At 43.7% G+C, this 26262-nt stretch overlaps 1 protein-coding gene across 1 annotated transcript in view; it reads left to right on the top strand.

The window, feature by feature from the left end:
• The window catches only part of MED12L (mediator complex subunit 12L), a 292633-nt gene that overhangs the window by 43594 nt on the left and 222777 nt on the right, over nucleotides 1-26262 (top strand). Inside the window, exons 6-11 of the mRNA XM_032486297.1 lie at nucleotides 11843-12012; nucleotides 14582-14692; nucleotides 15768-16037; nucleotides 19844-19993; nucleotides 20803-20902; nucleotides 21225-21361. Coding sequence (XP_032342188.1) covers nucleotides 11843-12012; nucleotides 14582-14692; nucleotides 15768-16037; nucleotides 19844-19993; nucleotides 20803-20902; nucleotides 21225-21361 — 938 coding nt within the window. The remainder of the gene's footprint in view (nucleotides 1-11842; nucleotides 12013-14581; nucleotides 14693-15767; nucleotides 16038-19843; nucleotides 19994-20802; nucleotides 20903-21224; nucleotides 21362-26262) is intronic.

Here is a 26262-nt window from a genome sequence, read left to right as displayed (position 1 = left end):
GCTGCAGTATTGCTGCCATTCTTGCCATCACTGTGGCAGTGTTCCTTGAGTGGTACAGCATCCCCCTATGCAGCGAGCGGGGTTTCCATCCTCCGGACAGTCCTAGCTTGAATCGGCTCCTGACACGTGTTGTGAAAATGAGCTTTTCTGCCTGGGGAGGGGGTGCTTCTTCCTCCTTTTACTGTTGGACCCTAAGAAGGTGTTTCCTGTTGGCTTGTGTGAGGATTGCTGGTCCCTCCCCAGGTCTCCCAGGATGGCAGTGGTGCACCATGGTACCCCCCATATTTTAGTGAACACTTGCTAGGCCCTGTGTTTACTCTGTCCATTCTCTGATTTATTATTCAGAAGCTCTGTGAGAGAGAGAGTTTATTTCCACTTCACAGATGAGGACACCGCTGTGCAGGTGGGCGCAGAGCCCCTCAGCACGTGTGTCCAAACTAGGCCCTGAAGCCTGGGCTGGGCTTCATGCTGGTCGCTGGAGACAGAGGGGGAGAATGTCATCACTGCCCCCTCGGGGTTCACAAGTCGGAGGGGATAGGGGCACACAGCCAGACAATCCAATATTAGAGAAGAAAGGAAGAGCTAGCAGTGAAGTGAGTGAAAGGCAGAGGGGGCCCCACGGAGCTGGGGAAGCCCAGGGAGATCACAGAGGAAGTGCTGTTTGAGTATAGTTCTGGAAAAAGCAACATTTCCCAGGAGGACAGAGTTGGATGTCTGTTGCACAGGGAGTGGCATTTCCGGCAGAAGAATGGTGTCTGCAGAGAAACAGGGTCATTGGGCAGGCTGGCTGGCGGAGCTGCCCGGTTTATTTTCATCTGGTGCATCAGTCACCAGTGGGGCCGTGATGACAGGCTGTGGGGAGGCCTGTTTGCTAGAGTGGGGGACAATGGGGAGCCGTGGAAGGACTCCTCATTACTATGAATTTTGCTGCTTCTTGCCTGTAAAATGGAAGTAGTTGTCAGTACCTCCTAAGGATGAAATGAGTCAGTACTTCTACAGCGTTTAGAGTAGTGCCCGCCGTGCAGTAAGTGACCAGTGAGTGTAGACTATTAATAGGATGCCTCGGCTGGCGTGGACTACAGTTCTCACTAGCCAGTCTCGATTAATTATTGTATGCGTTGTCCTGGGAACTTTACAGACACTATTTGTAATCATTATAACGTGCTTGCAATATAGGTTTTATTCTTTCTGTGTGTGAGGGACCCGAGCCTCAGAAGTCAAGTAACGGCTGGCACAGACGAAGTGGACTTCCCAGAAGGTGTTTGCTCTTTGCTCCCCGCTGCAGCGTGATGGTTACCGTGGGGGATGTGCGTGTTGTGGGTCTGGGCTCCGGGAGCCAAGAAGCATGGCTAGGGGAGAAAGGTGCTGTCAGGGAGCAGGCTGCAAGACGGGGGGCTGTGGGCTGGGAACAGGCTGCAGCGCCGCGGGGGGCTGTGGGCAGGGAATAGGCTGCAAGATGGGGGGCTGTGGGCAGGAAGCAGGCTGCAGGACAGGAGGCTGTGGGCAGGGAACAGGCTGCAGTGTAGGGGGCTGTGGGCAGGGAGCAGGCTGCAGCGCCGGAGGCTGTGGGCAGGGAACAGGCTGCAAGATGGTGGGCTGTGGGCACGGAGCAGGCTGCAGCGCGGAGGGCTGTGGGCAGCATAGGAGGAGTCACAGCTGCAGCTCCCCCGGGTGCCATGGGGAGCAGGCAGAGCACAGCCAGGTCCAGGGGGCCAGAGAAACGAGAGACAGATGAAGTTGCTTGCAAGATGAGCATCTCTAATTCTGGCTAGGAGTTACTTGGTGTTCAATATGGTGAAAAGTGACAAGATGTATCACAGGCATGAGGCCTTTTTTGGGGGGAAACAGATGGATTAGAAGAAGCTTAAAATGCTTCGTGGTTAAACTGCCCAGGGAGCTGCTCTGTTGACCCCCAGTTGTTTCCTCTGTACCCCTGAGGTTTTGTTGGGGTGGGTGAGAGACTTTCCTTGGTGAACTATACTCTTGGAACCACTATCCTTATCGCCCCCACAATACAAAGAAGAAACAGCTACCCTTCTTGCATGGTGGGTCATTAATTTGTGACATATTCACTGAGCCATTTGGACTGCAAAAATAAGCCCTGCTAAACACATAATTGACAGTCTGGTTTCTTATCTGAGCCAACCAGCTTACTTTCAGTTCGAGTCCTTGAAGACAGCACGTACTAACTTTTCTGATTCCAGGGACAAGCTTTTAGCTTCAGGTCAAGATTGCCTCCACATTTTCACATGTTCCTTGTTCCTTATTTTTCATAAAGGAGATATCTGCCTTGCTTACTATGAAAATAACCCTGAGGGCTGGACAGAAGTGCTTGCATAAGCACAATTTAAATGCGTGCTTTACTTAGTCATGAAGAATACGCTTTAGTTGGTGAGGTAACTCTGGCTATCTGGTAAAAACCACTCTCCAAAAGAAGGGACAGGACCTGCTAGTACAGCTTTGGCCACTGCAGCTGTCCCTTTCCTCAGCATCTTTCATGTAAAGGTTGTAGCATCCATTGATGAACCAAGCCCCAAACTGTCATTTCCTTGAGAATGGCTAGATGCTGGCATTCTTCTGAAAATGGGCTTCCCCTCATCAACTGTGCCAAGCCATAGTTCTTTCTAAAAAAGGCTGAGTAAACGCCTTTGATTGTCAGTTTTCAGAATAAGAATTGCTGCAGTTGCATAGTTAGTTGTAATAAATGAGTTTTTTTCTTATTTAAAAAAATTATCTTTGGTCATTGTTAGGGCTCACGAATATTCAGTCATTCAGTATTTTACAACCATTTACACTCATGGTTCATTTTAGTGTTCAGATTGTCTCAGAGTTGGCCAGTGGAAGATGTTTCAAGCTCTTTTGTATCCTTTGACACGATACCATTTGACTTAGAGCACCTCCTTGCTTTTTGGCATCCAATGATGTCCCAGGCTCATCTTGTGTTTTTTCTGCCTCAGATCTGCAGTCAGCCATTTCTCTGTGGAACCTTACTTCTTTCTGGTGGGAAATGATATTTAGAAATCAAGATCTAGGTGCTGAAGTTTCTCATTGCTACCAGGATGTCATGGCATCTATGTCCTGCAGTGGATGGATGGTTATATGTATATCTGTGTGTGCAAGTGTGTGCACACATGTTGTGCATGCATATGGGAGTTTATATTCCTATTTCCAATTTATCTGTAACATCTCTAGTTAACATTAAAGAGTTTTATTAATTTCTTTGATTTTTATGTTTATCTCATATCTGTTACGTGGACAGTGAATGATTTCTGGTAGCAAGGACATGGTTACTTATTTGTTTTACCCTGCTAGAAACATAGACTAGCTTCAGAATTAAAATCTGCTATATGTTGGGAAGAAAGGAAATATGTAAGTACATAACGTCTTGGTGGGAAGTAAAAGAGAGCTGAATATTCTATCATAGTAGGAAGCCAATAGATAATGCTTAAAATCAGGAAGTACAACTGCAAATATGTTGCTTAGAGATAAAGAGGAAAACCAAAGGAACACAATGGATGAAAGAGTTGAAAATGCTTTCGCAGAATGGAAATTGGAGGGGAGGGGTTATGGACAGTGGGCTGCTATTTTCACAGGAAGTCACATCGAGCTATTGGACTCTAAGACATTGGCAAGTGTAACTTGGATGTGAAGAAAAAGTTCTAATCTCAGTCCCAAATTATTACTCTCTATTTTTGTCATTGTTGATACCTTTTCTGGAAGATACCTTGCTGTAAAAATGTGTTTTATGGAAAAGTTTTGAAGGAAGTTCAGGGAATGCATTAGAATTTCAGTTCTTCTTAGATAATATTATAAAGGCAAGTACTTGCTGCTTGGGCCTTAACAAAAATTGGAAGACTTTGAATCTTTTTCCAGATGTATAGCTGTTCAGTTAATTGGATGTGTAAAATTTACAAAGACTTAAAAATTGTGGTGGAAAACACATAAAATTTATCCTCTTAACCATTTAATGTGTATAGTACGGTGTCAACTATCTGCACATTGTTGTGCAACAGATCCCCGGAACTTTTTCATCTTTTAAAACAATCTCTATGCTCGTTGAATAAACTCCCCTCTCTCCCCTCCCCGAGGCTCTGTCAACCACCGTTGTTCTTTCCTGATTTATATAAACTTTTAAAAGTTCTCACCAAGTTTAATGTGCTGCAGTGTGACTCTGAATTCCACACTGTTGCCCTGTGGAAACATACTTCAGCTTTTTCTAAAGTAAAAGTGTCACAGTCTGTTCCATGGTAAGAGTGCCCGTGTGTGGCAGTGGTGTTTGTTGGTGTGTGCGTGCGTGTTTACAGTCGGTTAAATTTTTGATGAAATCAAAGTAATGTCTGCTCGTGATTGCTTTTGAATTTCTTGGAGAAATGCATTCAGAGAACTTCTTATATTTCTTTTGAATAAAGAGTGATTTAGGTTAAAAAAAATACATATTAAGATTCTCTGCATTGGAGTACATGCTGTAGAGAATTGTAACCAACTGGAGGCTGTGCTATCTGCCTTCAAGGGGGCTCCCTTAAAGGCATTTTTTTGGGAAACAAGATGTAGACCTAAAACATGGAGCAACAGTCAGTACATATAATTACCTGTGATCATACAGGAAAAGAGGGGGAGACTGGAGAAATTAGGAGAAGTTTTCTGAAAGAGCTAAATATGGGTGAACTACCTGGTCCTGAATTAAAACAACAGGTTAATGAAAACAAACACATTGAATTTAGCACCCCCCCACCCCTCTGGCTCTGTGTTCACATCTCTTTCGATGGCACCGTGCTCTGCTCAGCCACCTGCCCTCCTGGGAAATCTGGAAGCCGCCTGCCGCTCTCTTTTTCTCTCCACTATCAGGTTAGTGACAGATGCCACCTGACTCTCTTGTTCCCCCCTCAGTCACCTTCCCACTGGACTTTGCAGCCTCCTTTCAATTCGTCTCCCCCACAACTTCTGAGAGAGTCTTAATTTACATATCTTATCTCATCGTTCCTTAAAATCCTCCAGTGGCTTTGAATCATTTGTGGTAAAAAAGCAAACTCCACAGCTTGTCACTGCCTGGGCTACTGGTTATCAATGGCAGATTTCTGGACCCCACTCCAGACTTACCGGGTTGAAATCTCCAGTTGGAGCTAAATCTGTGTGTCTGATGTGCGCCCTCTGGTGATCATTTTGTGCACTAGTGTTTGAGGCCCCCCTGGCTGGGCCACCTGCCGGGCTTGCCTCAAGGATGACCCTCTCTCCTGTTGCCTCGCTGCTGTCTGCGTGGCCTGGGACATTACACACTGCTGCTTCTGTCTGTGGAACTCCTCTGTCCCTCCTTTCGAGACGTGGCTCGCACATCCTGTTGCTTCCACTCCTGTGTCCCATGGCTGGCAGAGCACTTACCTCGCTTCTGTCAGTGTCTGTGTCCCTGTGTCCCCCTACCTGGAGGATGAATCGCCTCACGTAGGGGCTGCTTTCTCCTCACCTTTGTAGCACCAGACCCCTGGAGAGCTTCTGGCTCATAGTAGGCATGTAATGCTTGCTGCCAAACACCCATAGTGTTTATTTTACCTTAAATTGTCACCTTGATTCCCAAGTAACAATACTTAGTGTCATCACAGTAAATAAAACCAGAGAGAAACGGCCAGTTAAAAAACAACATGGCAGAATGGCAGAATTATTCCCCCCGACAAAAACAGGTACCCAGTATTTGCCTCTCACTCAACACCAGCGTCTGTAGGAAATTCTGTTTAAGAGGAAAACTTTTCTAAAGCATAAAAAAGATTTCAGTAATTGATGGCACCAGAGCACTTCCACTGAGTGCCAGCAGCCCGTCTCCCCCAGCCCTTTCCCCTACCTTCCAGCCAGAGGGCCTGAGTTCCCTGCCTGACCGTTCAGCAGGAAGCAGTGTTCCAGCCCCCGGCTGGCTCCCTGCTGGCCCCCGTCCCCTGCCCTGCGGCAGCCCTTTGACTTGGGCTGTTGTTGACCCCAGCAGCCAGCCTGCACACCACTGCTGCTTTCATCCCCAGGGTGAGCAGCGGCTGGCGCCTGAATGGGGGTTTCAGGTGTCCTGGGGGTCATTTTATAGAATGCAACTGATTATCTTTTTAAAGCTTTTTATTATGGATGTTTCAAACCTATACAGGGATAGGAGACTGTAACAAAGATTCTATCACTTACCACCTGGGTTTGACTGTTCACTCCTGGCCACGCTGGTTCCTGCCCCTGTTCTCTCCCTCCCCCACCCCCGCCCCCTCAAGGCCATGTCATGTCAGAGTGGGTGACTTTCTGTCCGTGTGGAGCAGTCTTTTCTTACACTTCATGATGATGAATTTTTATTGGCAGCAACGTATTTGGGGAAAACATTAAAAAATTGTATAATTGCTCTACTGAGATATAATTCACATTTTACAGTTCGTTTTAAGTGTGCTGTTCAGTAGTTTAGAATATGTTCGGAGTTGTGAGACCATCACTACATTGTAGAGTGTTCCTTGGAAGGAGTCTCGTACCCGTTAGCAGTCACTTCCCATTTCCCCTCAGTCCCCCTCAGCTCTATGGATTTGCCTATTCTGGACATTTCGTATAAGTGGAATCATAACATATGTGGCTCTCTGAAACAAGTTTCTTCCAGTTAGCGTAATGTTTTCAAGGTTCATCCATGTAGTATTTACCAGTAGTTCATGACTTCTTAGGTCTGAATGGTTATTCCATTATAGGCATATGACACGTTTTATTTACTTGTTCATCAGTTGACGGACATTTGGCTTGCTTTCACTTTTTGACTATTATGAATCATGCTGCTGCAAACATTTGTGTACAGATCTGTGTGTGGACGTGTGTTTTCACTTCTCTTGGGTGTGTAACTAGTTGTGAAATTGGTGAGTTAGATGATGACTCTATGTTCAACCTTTTGAGAAAATGCCAAACCGCTTTCCACAGTGGCTACACCCAGCAATGCGGGAAGGTTCTGATTTCCACAGATTATCACCAGAAGTTGTTATTATCTGTCTTTTTGTTTGTAACTGTCCCAGTGGTACCTTGCTGTGGTTTGGATTTGCACTCGCTGGTGGCTGACGATGTTGAGCATCTTTTCATGTGCTTATCATCCATTTGTTTATCTTTGGAGAAATGCCGACTCAGATCCTTTTCCCATTTGAAAAAATGGGTTGTCTTTTTATTACTGAGTTGTGATCATTCCTTATGTAGTCTGCATCCAAGTCAGATAAATGATTTGCGAATGTTTTCTCCCAATTTGTGAGTTGTCTTTTCACTTTGTTGATGGCACCCTTTGATCAAGAAAGCATTTTGACAACAGAAAACATGGGGAAAGTCTTTCAGTCATTTTATTGGGAGTTCAGAAATGGAGTGTGCAGTGCCTTACATAATGCTGACCGCCCTCCGCCCCCTAATCGGTCTGTACCAAAGTCAGGCTGTTTAAATCCTCCACACCCTGCAGTTTTGAGAAGCAGCCTGTTTCCACTGTGAAGAGGCAAGAACTATTTTACTGTAGTGGTGCAGCCTCAGGGAGCATGTTGAAAGATACAGGTTTCTCCATCAAGGAGCCTGTCATCTTTGACTTAAAGAGCTGATTCAAGTGGGTCACTTCAAAGATGTGCACTTTCGTCTGTGGACTTGGAGTTTTTTAAAAAAAATAATCTTTGTTTCATCTACTTTATGTAGGGTGTTGCCAGTGGTTTTGATACAGGGAAAGAATTTAGCCAGGAAAATAAGCCTTCACAAAATTAAAAGATATATATACACACACACACATATATATGGTGTCTGTATGCATAACATTTATATTTATACTTATATTTACTGGAAATTTATAAAAAGGATTGAATAAGTTCCATATTTGCTTGGAACTTTGTAGCACATTAGTTAACAGGTGCTTCTAGTTGCATTGATTGTAATAAAGACAGAATTATTAGGGAATTAAGCATTTTCCCTACTATGGTGTTTGAAACCTTCTAGGTATGCAGTGATGAGTTTAAACTAGAAAGCAAAGATTTTTGTATGAAGATCTGAGAAGCGGAATAATTGAGGAGGAACTTGATTTTAATAGTTTTATTTTGGGAGGACCTTATAGTGCATTGATTCAAGTCAGTACTTAGATCTTGAGTGTGTAAAGCATAGTTTTATGGGGATGCAAGAGATGGAGGAAGTTATAACACATCGATTGGAGAAGAGAGACAGATCCCTGTTACGTGGTGGGCTGGTGTCCAGAGCCTGGAGAGGCTACATGTGAGATGTGACAGTTGAATTGGGCCCAGAAAAACTCCCACATGTGAACACGGATGAGTAGCTGAGGTGGAGCCTCGCAGACATGGGAGTCAGAGAGACAGCACCTTGAGCTGACAGCGTATGTAATGGTAGATAGTATTTGATTTTAATTCCCAGCTAAGGAGTTTGACCTTAATTCATTAAGGACTGCAGATCCATCGAAGGTTTTGGAACCATGAAATTGACATTGATTGATACGATAAATACTTGTCCAGACCAGCATGTCAGACCTTGCAGCTCCGCTGAGACAGAAGCAGGGTCTAACATCAGGGATAGTCAAGGTCTAACCTTTAGTTTCCTTTCTAAAAACTTTTCATGCCAATATTAATGATGGTAGTGACCACTTACTGATCCACTTCTGCACTGCGTGCGCTGGGCTAGGTAACTCATCCTTACAGTAGCTCTGACATCTGTGTGTTATGGATCCCTCTTGTTGAGATGAGGAAGTTGAGGTTTAGGAGGGTAGATGCCTTGCTCATCACTGAGTGCCAGGATTTGGACCCCGGGCCATCCTGTCCCACAGTTCTTTCTGCCAGGAGCACTCAGTGTGGCCCTGCATTGCTTCCTGCTCTGTCACTTTGCCAGGACGCCCTCTCCATGAGCGTTGTTGCATTTGGGGTGCTCTGTGTTTGCCCCCAGGGTGTGTTCCTCCTCTCCTGAGCTCCCAGTTCTCTTATTAATACGGCAGATATTGCAGGCCCTGGGGGATCATCTTTTGATGTAACTTGGCACGTCTCTGTCCTCACCCGCAAAGTGTTTATTTTCATGTACTGGAGTGGGGCATCTCACACCTGTCTGTGTGGTTCTGGTTTACCTGGGTGACCTTGTGTTATGCCTGCAGTGGCTGGATCTGTAAAACGGTGGGGTGAACTTCATGACCTCTGAAACCCCTTCCGTTTTGGGGGTGAGGCATTAACAGAGAAGAATAGTGGCCTTGGGATACTTGGATGACAGGGAAAGCATTGTCCGAGGGACAGGCTGTACTTTTCAGCACTGACCCCCTCTCCACTCTCAGTAATGTTCGTGTTCACCAGCTGTCTGATGACCTGGCTCTGTGGACCTCAGTTCTGCTGGACCTCAACAAACTGGAGATGAGGCTGACTCCTCCAGGTTGCTTGATTCGACTTAGAGCTGCTCCGCTTTTGGAGCAGCCTCCTTGCTCACTTCCTGTGTCCTTTCTCCCTTTGAACCTCCCCACACCCCATGGTCTCTGTCCGTTCCTGTTGTCTTTTTATCTCCTGGAACCGGGTTCGCTCCAGACCCACTAAACCAGGATCTGGTGGGGTGGGCGAGGGGCTGGAGACAGTGGCATCATGTAAGAGCTTCCCTGGCGCTTGCGTTTGCGGTCAGTCCGGGCTGAGGAACCCCACGGTCTGGCACTGCTGCCCTCGCTTCTCTCCTTTAACCTCCAGTCCTAACGAAGCATGAGAGGGGTCCGTGAATCCTAATAATTTTAAGGAGTGCATTACTAGTGCCATTTGTTATTTTCTGTTTTTAATTTTTGATGAAAGTATTGTATGCGTCCTAATTTTTTGGGGGGGAGGATTAGGATTGTTTGTTATTTATTTGTGTAATAGATTGAACCCAGGCCCTCGTGCATGCTAAGCACGTGCTCTGCCATTGGGCTGAACCCTCTGGTTCACACTAGACTGTCTGATGTCCCAGACCTCTGACTTGGTCTGATTTGATATGATAACTTCATGTCAGTTAAATACAGTTGAAGTTAAAATACACTACTAAGAGGTGTACAGTTGAATTTCATTTGAGTTTTAAAAAGAATTCAGATTGTGGGATGAAATACTCAGCATATTTTTAAAAAGATATGCGTATGTTTATGTAAACAGTCAAGCACACATAAAGACAAAAACTGAAAAGATATAAAAATATTTAATGATTATGAGGTTTTTTTTCTTCTCATATCTGCATTAGAAATTTTCTATAGTGAATGTTCTTCTGTATTAAAAAAAAAAAAAGGCAATCTTGAAAAGAAAATACACTCTGGACAAAGTAGAGGGTGTGTGAATGTGTGTGTTATTTTTAGCTCTTGAGGCTAAAATACTCTGAGGGGATACTGAGAATAGTACCGTACAGAGAGTGAGTTAATAGCAAGGCTTGGCACACAAAAGCTAGGATTTGGATCCTCATTATTTTTGTTTTCGCTTATTATAGCTCAGCTAAACTCGTCTCATCTGCTGGTTGGCATTTGTTTTGTTGAACAAGTGACAGTCATGAGACTATTAGTCCATATCAGGGGCACCAGAAAATGATGACATTGGTAATTCATTGTTTTGTTTTTAGTGCGGCTGGAGTAATTTTAACAATGATATCTGTTATCGGTGATACTTTCTGAAGAACGATTACACCAGGAACAGAATGTTGACCTAGTATCTGTTCATCTGTTTGCATTGGCTTATTACTGGAGCAACGCATTGGAAACACATGTGTTTGAATTTCAATTGTAAATAAGACAGCATTAGAATAAGTGGTTTAGACCAAAACTTAGCAGTAGTTATCTCTGGGTACTGTTGTCAAGTAATTTTAACAGTACTTAAAAAATAAAAACAAGGTGCTCCATTTCTAACCGATATTTAGTTTCTACTCTTTTTTCAAAGTAGGTTCCTTTAAAAATAAGAAGGGAGGGGAACCTATCGCCAAAATAATGGGAAAACCGCATTGTGTGGTCATGTTTCTTCTGAAATGCTGTCTTGCTATCCTTGGGGAAATTTGACTGTGAACATGCAATTATTACATTTTTATCCACAAAATGGGCTGAAGTTGGTATCACATCCCTCATGGTTGCCAGAGGCAACACACTGATTTAATTTGTGCCCCTGTGGCGGATACCTTTGAATAATTTTAGTGATTTTGTTTTTACGTTGCCTTTTCAGTTTCCTTTTCAGTCTCCTGCCCTTTGCTGCTCACTGCTCTTGCTGATTGAGTTCTAAGCAGAGTAGAGTAATTGAGGGTCCAGACGGTTGTCCAAGAGGCGGCTGTTCTCCTGTCCCTGGCGGTGCCTAGGGGAGTGGAGTCGACATGCTGTCTGGGCCCAGCCTGCAGGGAATGCCAGTCCTGTTACAGATGGACAAAAACAGAACAAGACTTAATTAGGCATGTTTGAACCCTGACATGGAGCCTGAAAAACAGACCCTAAGAAAGCTACATTTGGGGGGATTTTGAATTCTTTTGGAGTAGAATTGTGATTTTTGTGGAGTGCTCACCTCTACTGTTCTATTTCCCACTTGTGCCTCTGATATTTTTATTGTGCTATTAATTAACACAGAGGATCACCAGATAACACTTACTACGAGTGTAGCCATCTCTTCTAGGCTAGGGGGTCACAGAGGCACAAGGGGAGAGCTGGCCAGCACCCCTGCTGGCCAAGTGGGGCAGGTGTCATTACTTAAGGGCTTTGTGGCAGGAGTGCCTTTCTGAACAATGCTTGCATATGTATGCCAAAGCCATTTTTGTGTAATAGATGTTTTATTTTATAAGTACATCCTTAAGGTAACCGGAAAGAGGGAGAGAAAGTTAGGTCTTACAATCATCCTGTCTGGAAATGGACTTTTGTTTGTTTGTTTACATGCAGAGTGGACACAAATTTCTACCAGGTATCTTCGAGAGCAGTTGGCCAAGATTTCCGACTTTTACCACATGGCTTCCAGCACAGGGGACGGCCCTGTCCCTGTGCCGCCAGATGTGGAGCAAGCTATGAAGCAGTGGGAGTATAACGAAAAGCTGGCATTTCACATGTTCCAGGTAACCCTCCCACGAAACGCAAGGCTGTTAGCATGCTTTTAAGAGGAGAAGAGATTCCTTATAGTTTGCTTTTTGCAAGGGGTTAAAATATATTCTTATATGGATGAATACATTCAAAAAAGCCACCTGACATTTCTCACATTGACTTATATTAAAGGTATAACACCTTTGCCCTGAGATGACAGCTTCCCGTTGTACATATTGATCACAATGCTTTCAATGATGTCAGCTTTTTAAATGTCTAATTGCTTTGTAATTATGCTATTAAATGTAATCCTCCTAAACCTTTTGTTTTGCAAAAATTAGAGATTTATTAAAAAATAATTTTGTGCATCCTGTCTTGTTGAGATCTCCTTTAGAGCTTCGTTATTCCAAAGAAAGGTCGTCTTAGTTTTGTTCACCTGCAGTTTAAAATGCAGTTGATCACATGTGAGAAAGTTTTGAAAACTGTCAAGCAGTATGGAATTTAAAAAATAAAAAAATAAAAAATGCCATTGAGGGGAGGGGTACGGGCATGGAGGAATGAGTGACCGCTCATTCCGACACGCTGATATACATCATAGTGACCAGAAGAGGGCGCTTGTGCCATTATTTGCCTTGATCTTTTCTCCTGACAAGGAGGAAGGAAAAGTGTATTCAGCTGAAATTGCTGTCTTGATCAAAGAAGAAGGAAGTACAAAGGATGTGTGGTTACTAAATTGCCTCCTTAGAACTTTAATTATAATTTCCAGATGGTAAGCAACTTTTTCTTAGGGGTCGAAGTAGGAAAATGCCTGGTTCTTTAGGAAGTGGCATTGTTAGTTTTAAGTTGGTAAAAACCGTTCTTATGAATTCTAGTTCGATCTATCAGAGAACTGCTTTGGTCCTGCTCTGAGCTTTTATGACTTTTATAGAGCTGAGGATTTAGTCTGTGTCTCTGAAAAAGTGTCTCTCAGCATGCTTAATATCTTTGGAAGGATTACTTTGTGTATTAGGAACAGTGAAGTCAGTATCTCTTTTTTATAGGAAGCAGGTCCTAAACTGATGAACCTAACTGGGATATTAATGTTAAAATTTTAAATTTCATTGTATTTTAATTCACCGTATACTGAAATGTGAAACTGCCTCTAGCATACACATGTGCAGACATGCATGTGCAGAAATCAAGGTGCAGGTTCATAACAAGCATCTTGAGGATGGACATTATGTAGTCATGGGAAGTCATGCTTACAAAGATTCTCTTTCTTTGGAACCTCTCATTCACAGTCTCTTATACCTTAATGCAAAGTTCCATTTTATTTATTTCTTAAAGTTTACTGGTCTGAAAATTTTAAATTGCAGTTTTCCTGTGGCTAGTCTTGTAACTCTTTTTTGACTGTAAGAGTTTAATTTATTTATTTTGAAGTACCATCAGTCACAATGTGGCAGTTTCTGGTGTACAGCACGATGTCCCAGTCATGCATAAACATACATATATTTGTTTTTGTATGCTTTTTCATTAGTAAGCGTTTTTAAAATTGGAAACTAGCAATAAGTAAATACTTTGACATCTTGTCCTATCAGTGTGGTGTCACTGTAATGTTTTAAACATAGAAACTAATTTATCAGTATATTTTTATACGAATCATCGATAATCATGGCAGTGGACCACTGGGGCTGCATAGTATAGGTCAAGTCGCTAGGAACAAAGTGGGACTTCATGTTAACTACTAACGTTGTTACTGGAATGACTAAAATTGTGAGTGTCTTTCCCAGAGAGCATAGCTCTTTATTTCTGTCTTGAAGATTCTTCTATCATGTGAATCATAATACAAAGCTATAATAAGACATAAATATGTATGCACATGGAATGTCATAAAGAATGTGTATTTATATGTATGGGTATATGAAGGCAGCAGATGAAAATGTTAACAGTGCTTATGTCAGGAGGGGCTGCACCAACCCTGGGGGGCATTTTAGAAGTTTGTGGGTGTGTTATTTTTTAGTGTAGCTATGTTGGAATATTTATACATCATTTTATTATCAGTTCCTTTCATTTCTTTATGTTACAGTTAGACCATTATATTCATTTTTAAGGTTATATTTATAGGTAGGTTATGGTATCTGAAATTCATTTTAGGAGAGAGAAGGAGGCTACTGGGGGGCACTGGATCTGATGGGATTTTCAGCCTCTTGTCAAGATGAAGGTGTGATGGTTGCTTTTTGTTCTTTATAGTTACCACCAGGGGCCAAGTTTCCTCCTGTGAGGGTGAGTTCCTGTTACCATGAAGTCTAGTTAGGCATGCCCTGGTGGTATGAAAGATTCTGAATTTTCTTTCTTGTGGGAATTAATTATCATCAATTTAGACTGAAACAGATAAGCAAAAACCAAAACCAAAGAAACCCTGGAAGCCAGCCGTACAGAATAACACTAGTTCTTCACTTTTTTTGAGACTTGGACTTTGATTAATGAGGCCATGTTTTACTACAACAACAACAACAAAGAATAGTAAAATTACACTTAAGCGTAAAAATAACAGTGCTCTTTTTTTAAAATTTTAGTTGGTTTTGCTTTAACATCATTAGCGTCCTTTTTCTTTGTTCATTTAAGGAAGGAATGCTAGAGAAACATGAATATTTGACGTGGATCTTGGACGTCTTAGAAAAGATCAGACCAATGGACGATGACCTTCTTAAACTCTTATTACCACTGATGCTGCAGGTACAGTACACGTAACTGTGAGCCAGTTGATTTTATGGGCAAGAACTGAGTCTGATAAGAATGACTAGGTAAGTAGAGGTGGAAGAGGACAGAATTTCTTGTTGAAATGGAAGGGAAAAAATGTCCTGATGCTACAGCACATGAAGTGATGAGGGGCTTCTCCTGAGGTCTAGCAGGCATTTGTATTGGCCGTGTTTGTAGCTTTCATCCACATGTCCTTTTCAAGTGTCCTCACACACAGTAATTTCCCCCACCCCTGAGCTGAGCAAACAGGTCTTTAAATACCGTCTCCTTGTTCACACAGGTTTCTGTGAAAACAAAACAATTCATCTCCTTCTAAGGATATAGAGGACCTTCTCCATTCTTTTGATATTCTTTGAGCCACTGGGCATGGGAGCTTCCTATTTTCGTGATTGGTCTAAGATCTGTTAAAATTTAGGCTATCTGGATGAAACTTATTGAAAAAATAAAAATTTCTTGGAAAGGTAATTCATGCTTTTGATGATTCAAACCACATGAAAGAGGATCTGGTGAAAAGTAATTCTTTGTCACCCTAGTGCCTCCCAGAGACCACACCGTTCTGCTGCTGGTGTCCTGTGTCCTCCCTGAGGTGGCCTCTGCCTGTGCCGACCTCTGCAGTCAGTCACTCCTTCCAGACGTGCCTGTTGAGCCCTTGAGATGTGACAAGCACACACTGAGATGCGCTCTTAGTATAACCTGCACGCCAGGCTTCAGACTTAGTCCAGAAAAAAAGGAGCGAATAGTATCTCATGAATGCTTTCTGTGTTGATAGCATGTTGAAATGATAGCGTTCTTGATTTAGCTATATTGGGCTACATAAAATACATCATTCTTTTAATTTTGCCTGTTTTTTTTTTTTTTAATGGCTGCTAGAAAATTGAAAATCCCACCTGTGGCTTGCATTATATTTCTATTGGACGGCACTGGTCTAGACAGTACCTTTGAAGTTTGTTTTTGTTTTTGTTTTTTTAATGAAAAAAAAAGTCTGTATTGCAGTGGTTCTCTGACCGAGGAGCCTAAGACGTGGCTGAGTCTGGTGTCCTGTGCTTCTCAGTATTCAGATGAGTTTGTGCAGTCGGCCTACCTGTCTCGTCGTCTGGCCTACTTCTGTGCCCGGCGCCTCGCCCTGCTGCTGAGTGACAGCCCCACCCTCCTAGCCGCCCACTCGCCGCACATGATGGTAGGAGCGAACAGCTCGAGCATCGGGGCCCCCAGCCCCGGCCCCCCGGGCCCCGGCATGAGCCCCGTGCAGCTGGCCTTCTCAGACTTCCTCTCCTGTGCGCAGCACGGCCCCCTGGTTTACGGGCTCAGTTGTATGTTGCAGGTGAGTCCCTGGGCCTTCCCGTTCCGTGTTAAACACTCCGTGTAGGGAACAGCTGAGCTGGGAGCTGCATCTTCAACGTTCATGTCATGTCTCTAGTGGTTTCCTCATCCGAGTAATCTATAGATGGAAGTTTCATGGTTTATTTTTTTAAAACTCAATAAATATCTTTTATTAAAGAAAAAAAGGAATATTGTTAAGCACCAAAACTGTATGTTGTATTGAATGTACAAGAAGAGAAAGGTGATTGCAATACCTGGTGTACAAGTACTTAACTCTGAAGTCATGGGTGTTAGAAAGAAAAAACATGAAATACAAAGCAGTACAGTAATTACAGTGCAGAGAAGCTGCACTGAAGAGCAAAAGGCAGCAATCAGAACAGTTACTGGAGATTTCATAGTATTGTTCTGAATGCTTGCTTAGTTTTTTCAACTTTGTACTTTTAGTACTTCAGAATGTATTTTTTAATTAAATTTTATTTTTTTGTTGGGCGGAGGTAATTAGGTTTGTTGATTTATTTATTTATTTTTAATGGAGTTACTGGGGATTGAACCCAGGACCTCATACACACCAGGCACACACTCTACCAGTTGCCTATACCGCCCCCAATGCTTTAGAATGTTAATTGAGCATATTTAAGTATTGTAAATTTGCAAGAGTTGCCGTTTACATTACACTTCACCACACACTGTCCATTTAGTGTAACAGGTGTTAAAGCCATCCTGAAAAGCCAAGCACAATGTGCTAGTGTTTTGCTTCTACCATTATAACGTTGCACAAAGCTAGTAAATTGGTTTGCCATTACAATTTTCATTTAACCAGAAAGGCTTAAAAAATGTCAGTTTCATCTGCCCTAATGGGCTTTTATTCATGCAAAAGGATCTGTAGCCTTTGTTTTTTCATAAACTATATATTATGGTTTTACAGGTGGGGAAGTTTCAGGTTTTTTTGAAAATTTTATTTATTTTTTTGGTTGGGGGGAGGTAATTAGGTTTATTTATTTATTCTTGGAGGAAGTGCTGGGGATTGAACCCAGGACCTCATGCACGCTAAGCAAGCGCTCCACCACAGAGCTATGCACTACCCCCGCCGGAGGTTTCATGTTTTTATACCCTGTGTCAGGTCAAGGCGAGAGGAGATTTGCTGCTTCTGTCTAGAAGTAAGGATACCGTGGTGGTTCTTTATCAGGACTGTTAGGTAGTTCTGTGATTGAAAGTTGTTCAGGGAGCCCACAGAACAAGGCAGCTGTGTTCCTGTCCTTCCAGAGAGACGGCTTCTCCGTGCAGCAGCTGTGGCTTCCTCAGTCCACTGCTTGAGTTGGTTGCCTTCTTTCTCTGTTTCTTAAAAATCCAAATAGTTCACGAGGCTCTGCTCACCAGCCAGGCGTCATCGCTTGCGGGGTGCTTTGAAAGTCCAAGAGCATGTGGGCCATGGGCTGATGCTGTCGGGCGTGAGGTGCAGCCCTGCCCTAGAGGAGCTCACGGGTGGTGTTCAGGTCACATTTCTTGGCTCTCAGTGCGGCCTGCTCTTTACAAAGGGGCTTTGGGACAGGGCTGGCCATGGAGACAGGGTCTCCACCATGGTGGAGTTTACTGGCTTGTCAGGAGCACAGACGCACTCATGATGAGCTGCTTCCACATCCTGTGACAAGGGGCTGGCGGAGCAATGCTTAGGGGGCTCAGCACGTTGAGAAGTGCAACTTCTAGTCCAACCTAGAATTCAGGGAGATTTTTCTGGAGAAAGCGGTCCTGACTAGTGCTTATAATATGGATTAAAAAAAAAAATGTGGTAGGAGTGTTCCTGGCAGGGGGAACAGCATGGAGAAAGGCCCAGAGGGTTGATCAGTCACCTGGTGGGCAGGTTGGTTTTAATGGAATATAAAGTATGAGACCTGTTGGCGATCAGGGCATAGAAGACCGCTGTGTGCCTTATGATTGGGGTAGGGGGTGTCACTGAAGGTGGTTTTGTGCAGGAAGTGACATGGTCAGTTGTGTGTTTTTGTTAGATTGTTCTGGCCACAGTAGAGAGAAGATCTTTGGGGGTGGGGAGGTCAGGGAGGGAGAGGCAAAGACAAGAAGGCGGCTGGCTTGAGCAACTTTGGGCTATTTTAGATGGTTTTATCCCTTGAGATCTGATCTCCACGTGGATACGTTCAAGAAGTGGTTCTGTGTCTGATTCTGAAGATGAGGGCTGACAACTGGCCAGATGTGTGGATTTGAGTCACTCAGGGCTGCTTGGCTGGTCAAGACCCTGAGATGGGGTGAGATTACCTAGAGAGTTAGTGTGAAGGCTGACCTATGAACCTGAGAGGCACCCGGGGTCAGAGTTTGTAGAGGGGACGTTCACAGAGATGCCCAGGAAAGGCTGGCCAGACTGGAGAGAGAAGAATGGGGGAGAGGGTTGTTAAAGAAACAAAGATGATGACCAAATATGCCAACTGATGAGGGATGCTGAGGGTAGGAGAGTATGTGTGTGTGGCTGGGGAGGGCTATGTGGGAACTCTGTGTTTTCTACTCAGTTCTGCTGTGGGCCTGAAACTGCTCTAAAAAAATAGTCTGTTAAAAAAAAAGAAAAAAACCCAAAGATGACCAGAATAATATTGTCATAATTTGGTTATAATCATATTAATGACATTCACTGCGCTCCAGGCACTGTTGTAAGCTGTGGCATATATTGAGTCATTCAGTTCTCAGAACCACCCTATGAGATAGGAAATCAGTGTTATTCCTGTAACAGGAATAGTGAAATGGAGACACAGGTCACACTGCAAGTAAGTGACAGAGCTAGAATCCACACCCAGTCTGGATCCACAGTCCACACTCTTAACCACGGTGCCAAACTGCTCTGGGTAGCGCAGAAAGTCCCCAGGAGTTACTTGTGGGCAGAGCCCAGTGGACCGGGGACGTCTGGTAGGACGATGGCTGAAACTACTATTTGAGAATGTGGTGGCCACGGGTGATCCGCTGAGTGGTGGGCGAGGAGCCGTGTTAAGGTGCTGACATCACCTTGGGCTGGCTCCGTGTCTCCTCTGTGGCTCGTGTTTCTGTTGGGTACAGTCAGGGAATGACACTCCCTCCCTCACGGGGTTGTGATGCCTGAGTAAGACGGTCACAGACGGTGCTTCGTGCAGGCTGGTTGAGTGGACAGTATCTGCAGGGGCCTAAGTCGGGGAACACAGGTGACAGCCTGTAGGTCAGGTCCAGCCCACAAGCTCAGAATAGGTTTTACACATCAGTCAGTGATTAAAACGCAAAAGGAGACTGTGTGACAGGGACTCTCGGTGGCCTGAAAGGCTTGAATCGTTTACTGTCTGGCTTTTTATAGGAAAGTTTGACCCCCCGATGGCCCAGGGTTACTACCTGCCTAGCATTTGAGAGGCTACTTATCGCACCATTATTTGAGAGGAAAAAATTTTACTTTCTAGGTTTTTACAACCTAGAAATTATATATTCTAATTTTGTCTCATGTTTAAATTGCATTTAAAAACCTGTTTTAAGTGACAATTTTTAGGTGATGATTACAGCATTTTAGGAAGTTTCCTAGGCTTCCTGTGCTAGAATTTAGCATATAAATGATAATATTCCTTAATTTCTCAGTAGCTGTATTTCCTCCTGTTCAAGTTAATAATTCCATCTTAGTTTTATCTTATCACTGGAAAAGTTGAGAATGAATTAAGACATTCATATTTTAAACTCACCGGTAGGAAACAATAATTTAGTCAGGAAACCGGATGTCACTTTTTAATCCTCAAGCTTTCGTGATACTTTTCTCCTTCCTCTAAACATCTGGATTTTCTGCTCCATTTCCAGACTGTTACTCTCTGTTGCCCAAGTGCCTTGGTGTGGAATTACTCCACAAACGACAGTAAGAGCGCGAACCCAGGCTCGCCCCTCGATCTGCTGCAGGTGGCCCCCTCCTGCCTCCCCATGCCGGGTGGGAACACGGCCTTCAACCAGCAGGTAGACTTTCTGTTACGGTTTGTTGGGTGTTTTCATTCTTGAGAGGTGTCCCGGCAGTGCAGGCCGAGCCTGGGTTTCAGCAGCCTCAGATCGTTGTCCCAGCCCTGCCCCCAGGTGGCCGGGGTCGGGGAGGTACGCAGCCTCTCTGAACTCACAGGTTCACCATGTCACTCCTTTTCTTCTCACCCCGGTGCCGGGCTGTTCTTGCAGGGTCCCCCCAGCCCACCCCCATGATAACTGTGGTGGCTCTAACCCGTGACCACGATACCCGATCTTAGTAGTCTATACATTAGTGTAGTAATGTGCCATAGAGGTAACAGCTACTGAATATCTAGACTATTATATGTTTTTTATTAGTGCTGGATTATTTGGTTCAAAGACTGAAGTAATTTGAACCACAGGATCATGGCTCATATTTAGAATAAGGGCTGTGTTTTGTTTTACCAAGCAATTTTCTTAAATTAATAAAACGTGTCCGGTTGCTTTCATACATAGAAGAAACGCTCAAAGATGATACTTTAGAACCTTCACCTTTCTGTATGATGTCCTAAAAATATTCCACTTGTAAAGTTTTGTTTTTTTTTTTTTTTTTTTTTTTTTTTGCAAGCATTTATTTTTGAAAACCGGCATTGAGTCAGCACTTGTCAATTTTAAAATACACTTCTTGGGTGACAAGCTGGATTTCCCACAATGCAGTCAAGACCGTAGTTCACTGTAGGATGCCCTGCTCATGTGGAAAAGGCTGACATGATTTAGACAGCCGCTGTGGCTTTCCAGGCGCAAGTTAATTAGAAGCGATTATCTTTCAGGTTCGGGCAAGGATTTATGAGGTAGAACAGCAGATAAAACAAAGAGGCCGTGCAGTGGAAGTTCGGTGGTCTTTTGACAAGTGCCAGGAGTCAACAGCAGGTACAGAACACCACCACAGAAGGAGGAGTGCTTGTGAACGTTGGACTTCCTGCCGCGTTTCTGATTCTTGTAAATCAGTGCACATACTGCGTAAGGACGCTTTTGGACAGAGACACCTAGTGAATTTTGAGGGCATCCTTCAGTCTATGCCCTTTAGATACTGGCTGTCTAGAATGTCACGTTTTGTTTTATTGGCAATTCTTTTATGCTGAGAATGATAATTGCTTAAAATTCCTTTTTGCCCCACGTGATGATGATTGTGTACTATGCTGTTCTGGCTTTGTTTGGCCTCTTTAACTACCTCCTTCATTTCTGCATCTAGGGGTGACCATTAGTCGGGTTTTGCACACGTTGGAGGTGTTGGATCGACACTGTTTTGACCGAACTGATTCCAGCAACTCAATGGAGACGCTTTACCATAAGATTTTCTGGGCAAACCAAAACAAAGATAACCAAGAGGTAGTTAACATTTCTTTTCTTCTTTTCACCTTTTATTTTCTTAGCATATTTTCTTCTTTTTTGTTTAGTAAATTCCTGTAAAGCCTTTTCTATGAAGTGTAATACCTTATGAAGGCATCCATACCCTGAAATCATTCTGCTGTTGTGCTGAAATAACCCACCATTAAAATGAAATGTCCTTTGGGTTGGTCTGTCTAAGTGTATTGGTTGGAAAGATTTCTCTTGGCCCTTTTATCACCACTCCCCATCCTTTTAGTTTTAAGAGAATATCCTTCATCTAGTGATTGGTCTTTATTTTGGCTTTAACTTAGGCTAAATATTAAAATACATTCTCCCAATCAGAGAGCAGTGAATGAATACTTGTGGTCATGGTGTTTGAAAAATCTATAGACGGTGTATTAGGAGTCTCCAGAGAAACAGAACCAATAGGGGAAAAGTTTACATATATATTATATTATATTATATAAAAGTAAGAGAGAAGTTTATTCTGAGGAATTGGCTCACATGATTGTAGAGGTTGGCAAGTGTGAAATGTGCAGGGCAGGCCAGTAGGCTGGAGACCCAGGGAAGAGTTAATGTCACAAGCTTGAGTCTGGAGGCAGAATTCCTTCTTCCTCGGGGGGTGGGGGTGGGTTGGGGGGGGATGAGGGGCGGGAAGGTGGGAACCTGTCTTTTCTCTTAAGGCCTTCAGCTGATTGGATGAGGCCCACCTGCATTATAGTGGATTGTCTGCTTTATTCAAAGTTTACTGATTTAAATGTTACTCACATTTGAAAAAAATACCTTCACAGCAACATCTCCACTGGAGTTTGACTGGAAAACTGGGTACCGTAGCCAGCCAAGTTGACATGTGAAATTAACCATCACAGACAGTTTTTATCTTACGCTTTCCTAGCAATATTTCATTATTAAAATGCTCCACTAGCACAGAGTTTTCAATAATGTTTTTTCACTCTTATTTTGAGAGAAATATAAAGTTTCTCTTCTTTTTACAATGGGAAGTATGTATGGTTTATCCAGGTTGTGCTAGGCACCAGGAAGGCAGAGGTAAATTTTAACACATGGTACCCATTTTGAAGGAACACGTTATTTAATGTAATTAGTTGATTTACTTATTGAAGGATAATTGATTTATAATATTATATTAGTTTCTGGTGTACAGCATAGTGATTGACTGTATTTATAGCTTATTCTCCATTTAAAGTTATTACCAAATAATGGCTGTATTTCCCTATGTTGTACGAATGAACACTGTATAATTAACTGATTATAAATATCTTTGATTCTCATATTAGCCTTTGGGAATGCATGAGGACAGAAGAGATAAAACAGCAACCTGAAACCTTTCCTTATCCTTACCTTTATGTGAACCTGATGTGAACTTGTTCCAGGTTATTCTTCTTGAAGTAATTTGTACGTCAGCACCTTGCTTCTCAAAGATGAGGTTCAAGACTGCTGATGCCAAGTAGGATGCTGAGCGTGAGGAACAGGCTGGGTGTATTTTCTGACTCGTGGCGAGTCTCAGTAGAGGTGCTCCAGTATTTCTGTAGAGCACATTGATTATAAGTCTGCCTAATTCTCTGCTTCTTTACACAGGTTAGAATGTTATGTGTGTGTGTGTTCTGGCGGGGTGGAGACCTTAAAGTCGCTCTCTTTGAAATAAAGACTTTCTTAGATGAAAGACCTCAAGAACATTAAGTTGGTTTTTTTTTAATACATAGAAGTGAGATATCTGGAAGGAAAGTAGAGATAAAATTTAAGGTGTCTTTTTGGATTGTGAAGCTTCTTACACTAAGTGTTGACTCAAGACGACGTGGTTCACTGGTGAGAGTTTTACCAAGTCCCCTGAAGCCCCTTCAGGTTTGTGGCTGGCCTGCCTGTTTAAGTTCCTAGTGAATGAACTGGCCAACTTCAGAACTATATGCCTCATTCACCCGCAGAGACTGAAGTTGCTCACCAGCACCCCAAAAAGAAAATGATGAGTGTCTTATCAAGGGCAGAAGTTAGGTCTGATGTTTTTGAATAGAATCACACTTTTAGCGTCTCTTTAAGGCACAGTTGCCTCCAGAGTTGGTGCTTGAGATTAGCCATTGGGGAATGAGAAGAAACTATTAGAACTTCTATGTAGATAATATTTTTTTAAAAACCCCACATTTTAAGCAGCTCCATTTTATCTAAGTTTTATAATGAACATAATTGTTATGGTAGTATGGGCATAGAAATTATAAGTAAATATATGTATATTGAGAGTATTTACTAAGAAGAAGAAGAAAAAAAAAAAAAAAAACAGAACTGGAAATGTTTGTGAGAACTGGAGATCCTGGCTCTAAGCTCCCTGTGAACGAGTGACTTCACCCAGGCTGTGGGGGAGGTGCTGCCACTAGAGGGCGCCGTGTGCCCAGGGCTGAGAGTCCTGGATGCTCTGGTAACAGACTTCATTGGAAGGAACATCAGTGCTGCCCATTCAAGAGTAATTGTATTGAATGTTGACTCAACTCTGGAAAGATTTGATGTGAGTGAGTGGTTGCTTTGTGGTTACTCCGCTGTTTTATGAGTAAGACAAAAACTGCATTTTAAATCTGTAATTCAGACTGGTCACCTTTTCTTAATAATCTATCAGAGTAACTGGACAGGTACTTCTGAAATATTTAGCGATAAATAATTTTTTCAGTATGGCTTTGGCATCTGTCTTTGTGTATATGTGTGTGTATGTATGTATGTGAATGACAGGGTTTCATCTGTGTGTTTACTCTTCAACAGGGTTCCCTGTTTTCTTGACCACTGAGTCACTTTTGGTATTTCTGGAATTCGTGTATGAGTGCAGAACTGTTTTGACTCCTGATCAGCTGTATGACTTCGGGCAAGTTAGTTGCTGCTTTAGGACTCTTTCCTGTTAAATTGGCATAGAACACTTCCTTGCCCCGCCTCTAAGGAGACATGAGCACCTTGAAAATTCTAAAGCTCTGTATAAACAGGTTTTAAAAAATTGTTACTGTCAATGATCATAGCATAGCAATAATTATTACTATTATATTGGAAGAACCAGTATGTTGAAACTATAATTCTCAGATAAGAAGGAGTTCTATGAAGTGACATGATTAGGATTCAGAAACACAGCTCCCTTCTTGAAAACACACTTCCCCCTTTATGGTTTCATAGCTTGTGTTAGGACCCAGACAACATGATAGATAAGTTGACAGACTGACTAGCCTCTGTGGTTGCAGTAAGGTTGAGGTTTGCTCTTGCAAAAGCTGTGTTTAGGTGGGTCTGGGCCCTGGACTACACAGCTTACTTCCCCACATCTGTTTAGGAAACTTGAACTTTCCTCTCCTCGATTCCCTTTTCTCTGGAACTGCTAAGGGGAAATCCGGTTTTCTCCGCCCTCTTGGGAGGAGTGGGAGGGGGCACCTCTCCAGATGAGACAAGGGGCCTGAGGTTCAGACTGGTGTGTGTAGCCAGTCTTGGTACTGGGTGAGAGCCTGCTGAAAACAGTAATGCGTAGGATGAAGGCATTCAAAGCCTTGGTCCTGCCCCAGAGGGGGCTGCGGTCACAGAGTGAGAGTAGGAGCTGGTGTGCCCCACGTCAGGTGTGCCAGGGCCACAGCAGCCTTCCACAACTCCCCGTGGAAAGTCTCATTCCTTTACCCTCCCCGCCGCCCCTTAGAGCCCCAACTACTGCTTCTGAGGTCGGGCTTGGGTGAAAATACATGTCTGGAAACCCTTAATGTTTGCTTGTTCTAGATTTATGCTACTTGGTTTTCCATGCAGTGTAGTATGAGATAGAAACATTTGTAATGCTTAGGAAGGGGCTCAGAGACTCATGTCCCGTGGTGTGCAGCAGGTGTGGACCAGGGGTGGGCTGCTGTGTGCGGGGCGCCGAGAGGGCAGGGCCAAGGGGACCAGGACAGGGTGAGCCCTTCCCGAGCAGGGCAGCCAGTCTTGGCTTCTGCCTGGTTTGCTGTTTCAGAACTATTTCTACGCTGCATGCTGGAGGCAGAGAAGCCGGACATCCCCATGAGGGAGTCACTCTTGATTCCAGCCCTGACCGCGTCTGTCACATGACACCCACAGGCAGGGGTCACTATGCTGACCTCACCTCTGAGCAGCTGGGTGGGGAGCTGCCCCCTCCACCTTCCAGATCCCCTGGACCACTTCCTTCTGCCTGGCTTCTCTCCTTGTCTGTGTGAGGCGTGCGGGGAGAAGCAGCTGCATCTCTGGGTACCCTGGCGACGAGGAGAGAAGGGAAAGGTGACAGGAAGAGCTGCCTTTTCACTTCTCTCTCTGGTGCCTAAGGAAGCAAACTTTCTCCTGAGTAATGAAAAGGCCAAGCCAGCTGCACTGACCACGCTGGCCAAAACAGACATTTCTTCCTTCCCTGCTGTTTGATCAGAACCGCCACACACCAGAAACCTGAAAAGCGACAGGTCTATTGTTTGTATTTATTTTATGCCTAGAATATGCACGAAGCATTCCCTGACAGATTTGATGGGCTGACATGGGTTTTTTTGAATGTAGAGACCTCCCTCCTGCTCTGACTCAGTCCTCCAGGGTCAGCCCCCCTGTGCGTCAGGGTGTCTGTGGGACTCTGACCAGACCATCCACCAAGGCAGAATCTCCACCTCTTTTCTGCCATGGCTGTTCCGTGGGTGTCTTCCCGCAAGCCCAGGGCTCCACAGGTCGGGGTCAGTGTTCCTCCTGCTCACCAGCATGTCCTCAGTCTCCTGCGCCATGCGGGTACCCAGCAAGTCCTTGAGGGGCTTATAAAAAAGCTGCTGGGACCATGAACTGGAAGGGAAAACTGCTCTATAAGATTTGGTTTGCCAGGGCCGGGGTTAGGGCAGTGATGAGATCTGTACAATGTGTTGGCTTTACTCATGGTTCAGGTGCGTAAAAGGGTACAT

The sequence above is a fragment of the Camelus ferus genome, chromosome 1 (assembly GCF_009834535.1).
Source record: "Camelus ferus isolate YT-003-E chromosome 1, BCGSAC_Cfer_1.0, whole genome shotgun sequence".
Classification (NCBI taxonomy): domain Eukaryota; kingdom Metazoa; phylum Chordata; class Mammalia; order Artiodactyla; family Camelidae; genus Camelus; species Camelus ferus.
The sequence above is the reverse complement of the archived record's forward strand: the minus strand, read 5'-3'. Positions and strand labels throughout refer to the sequence as shown.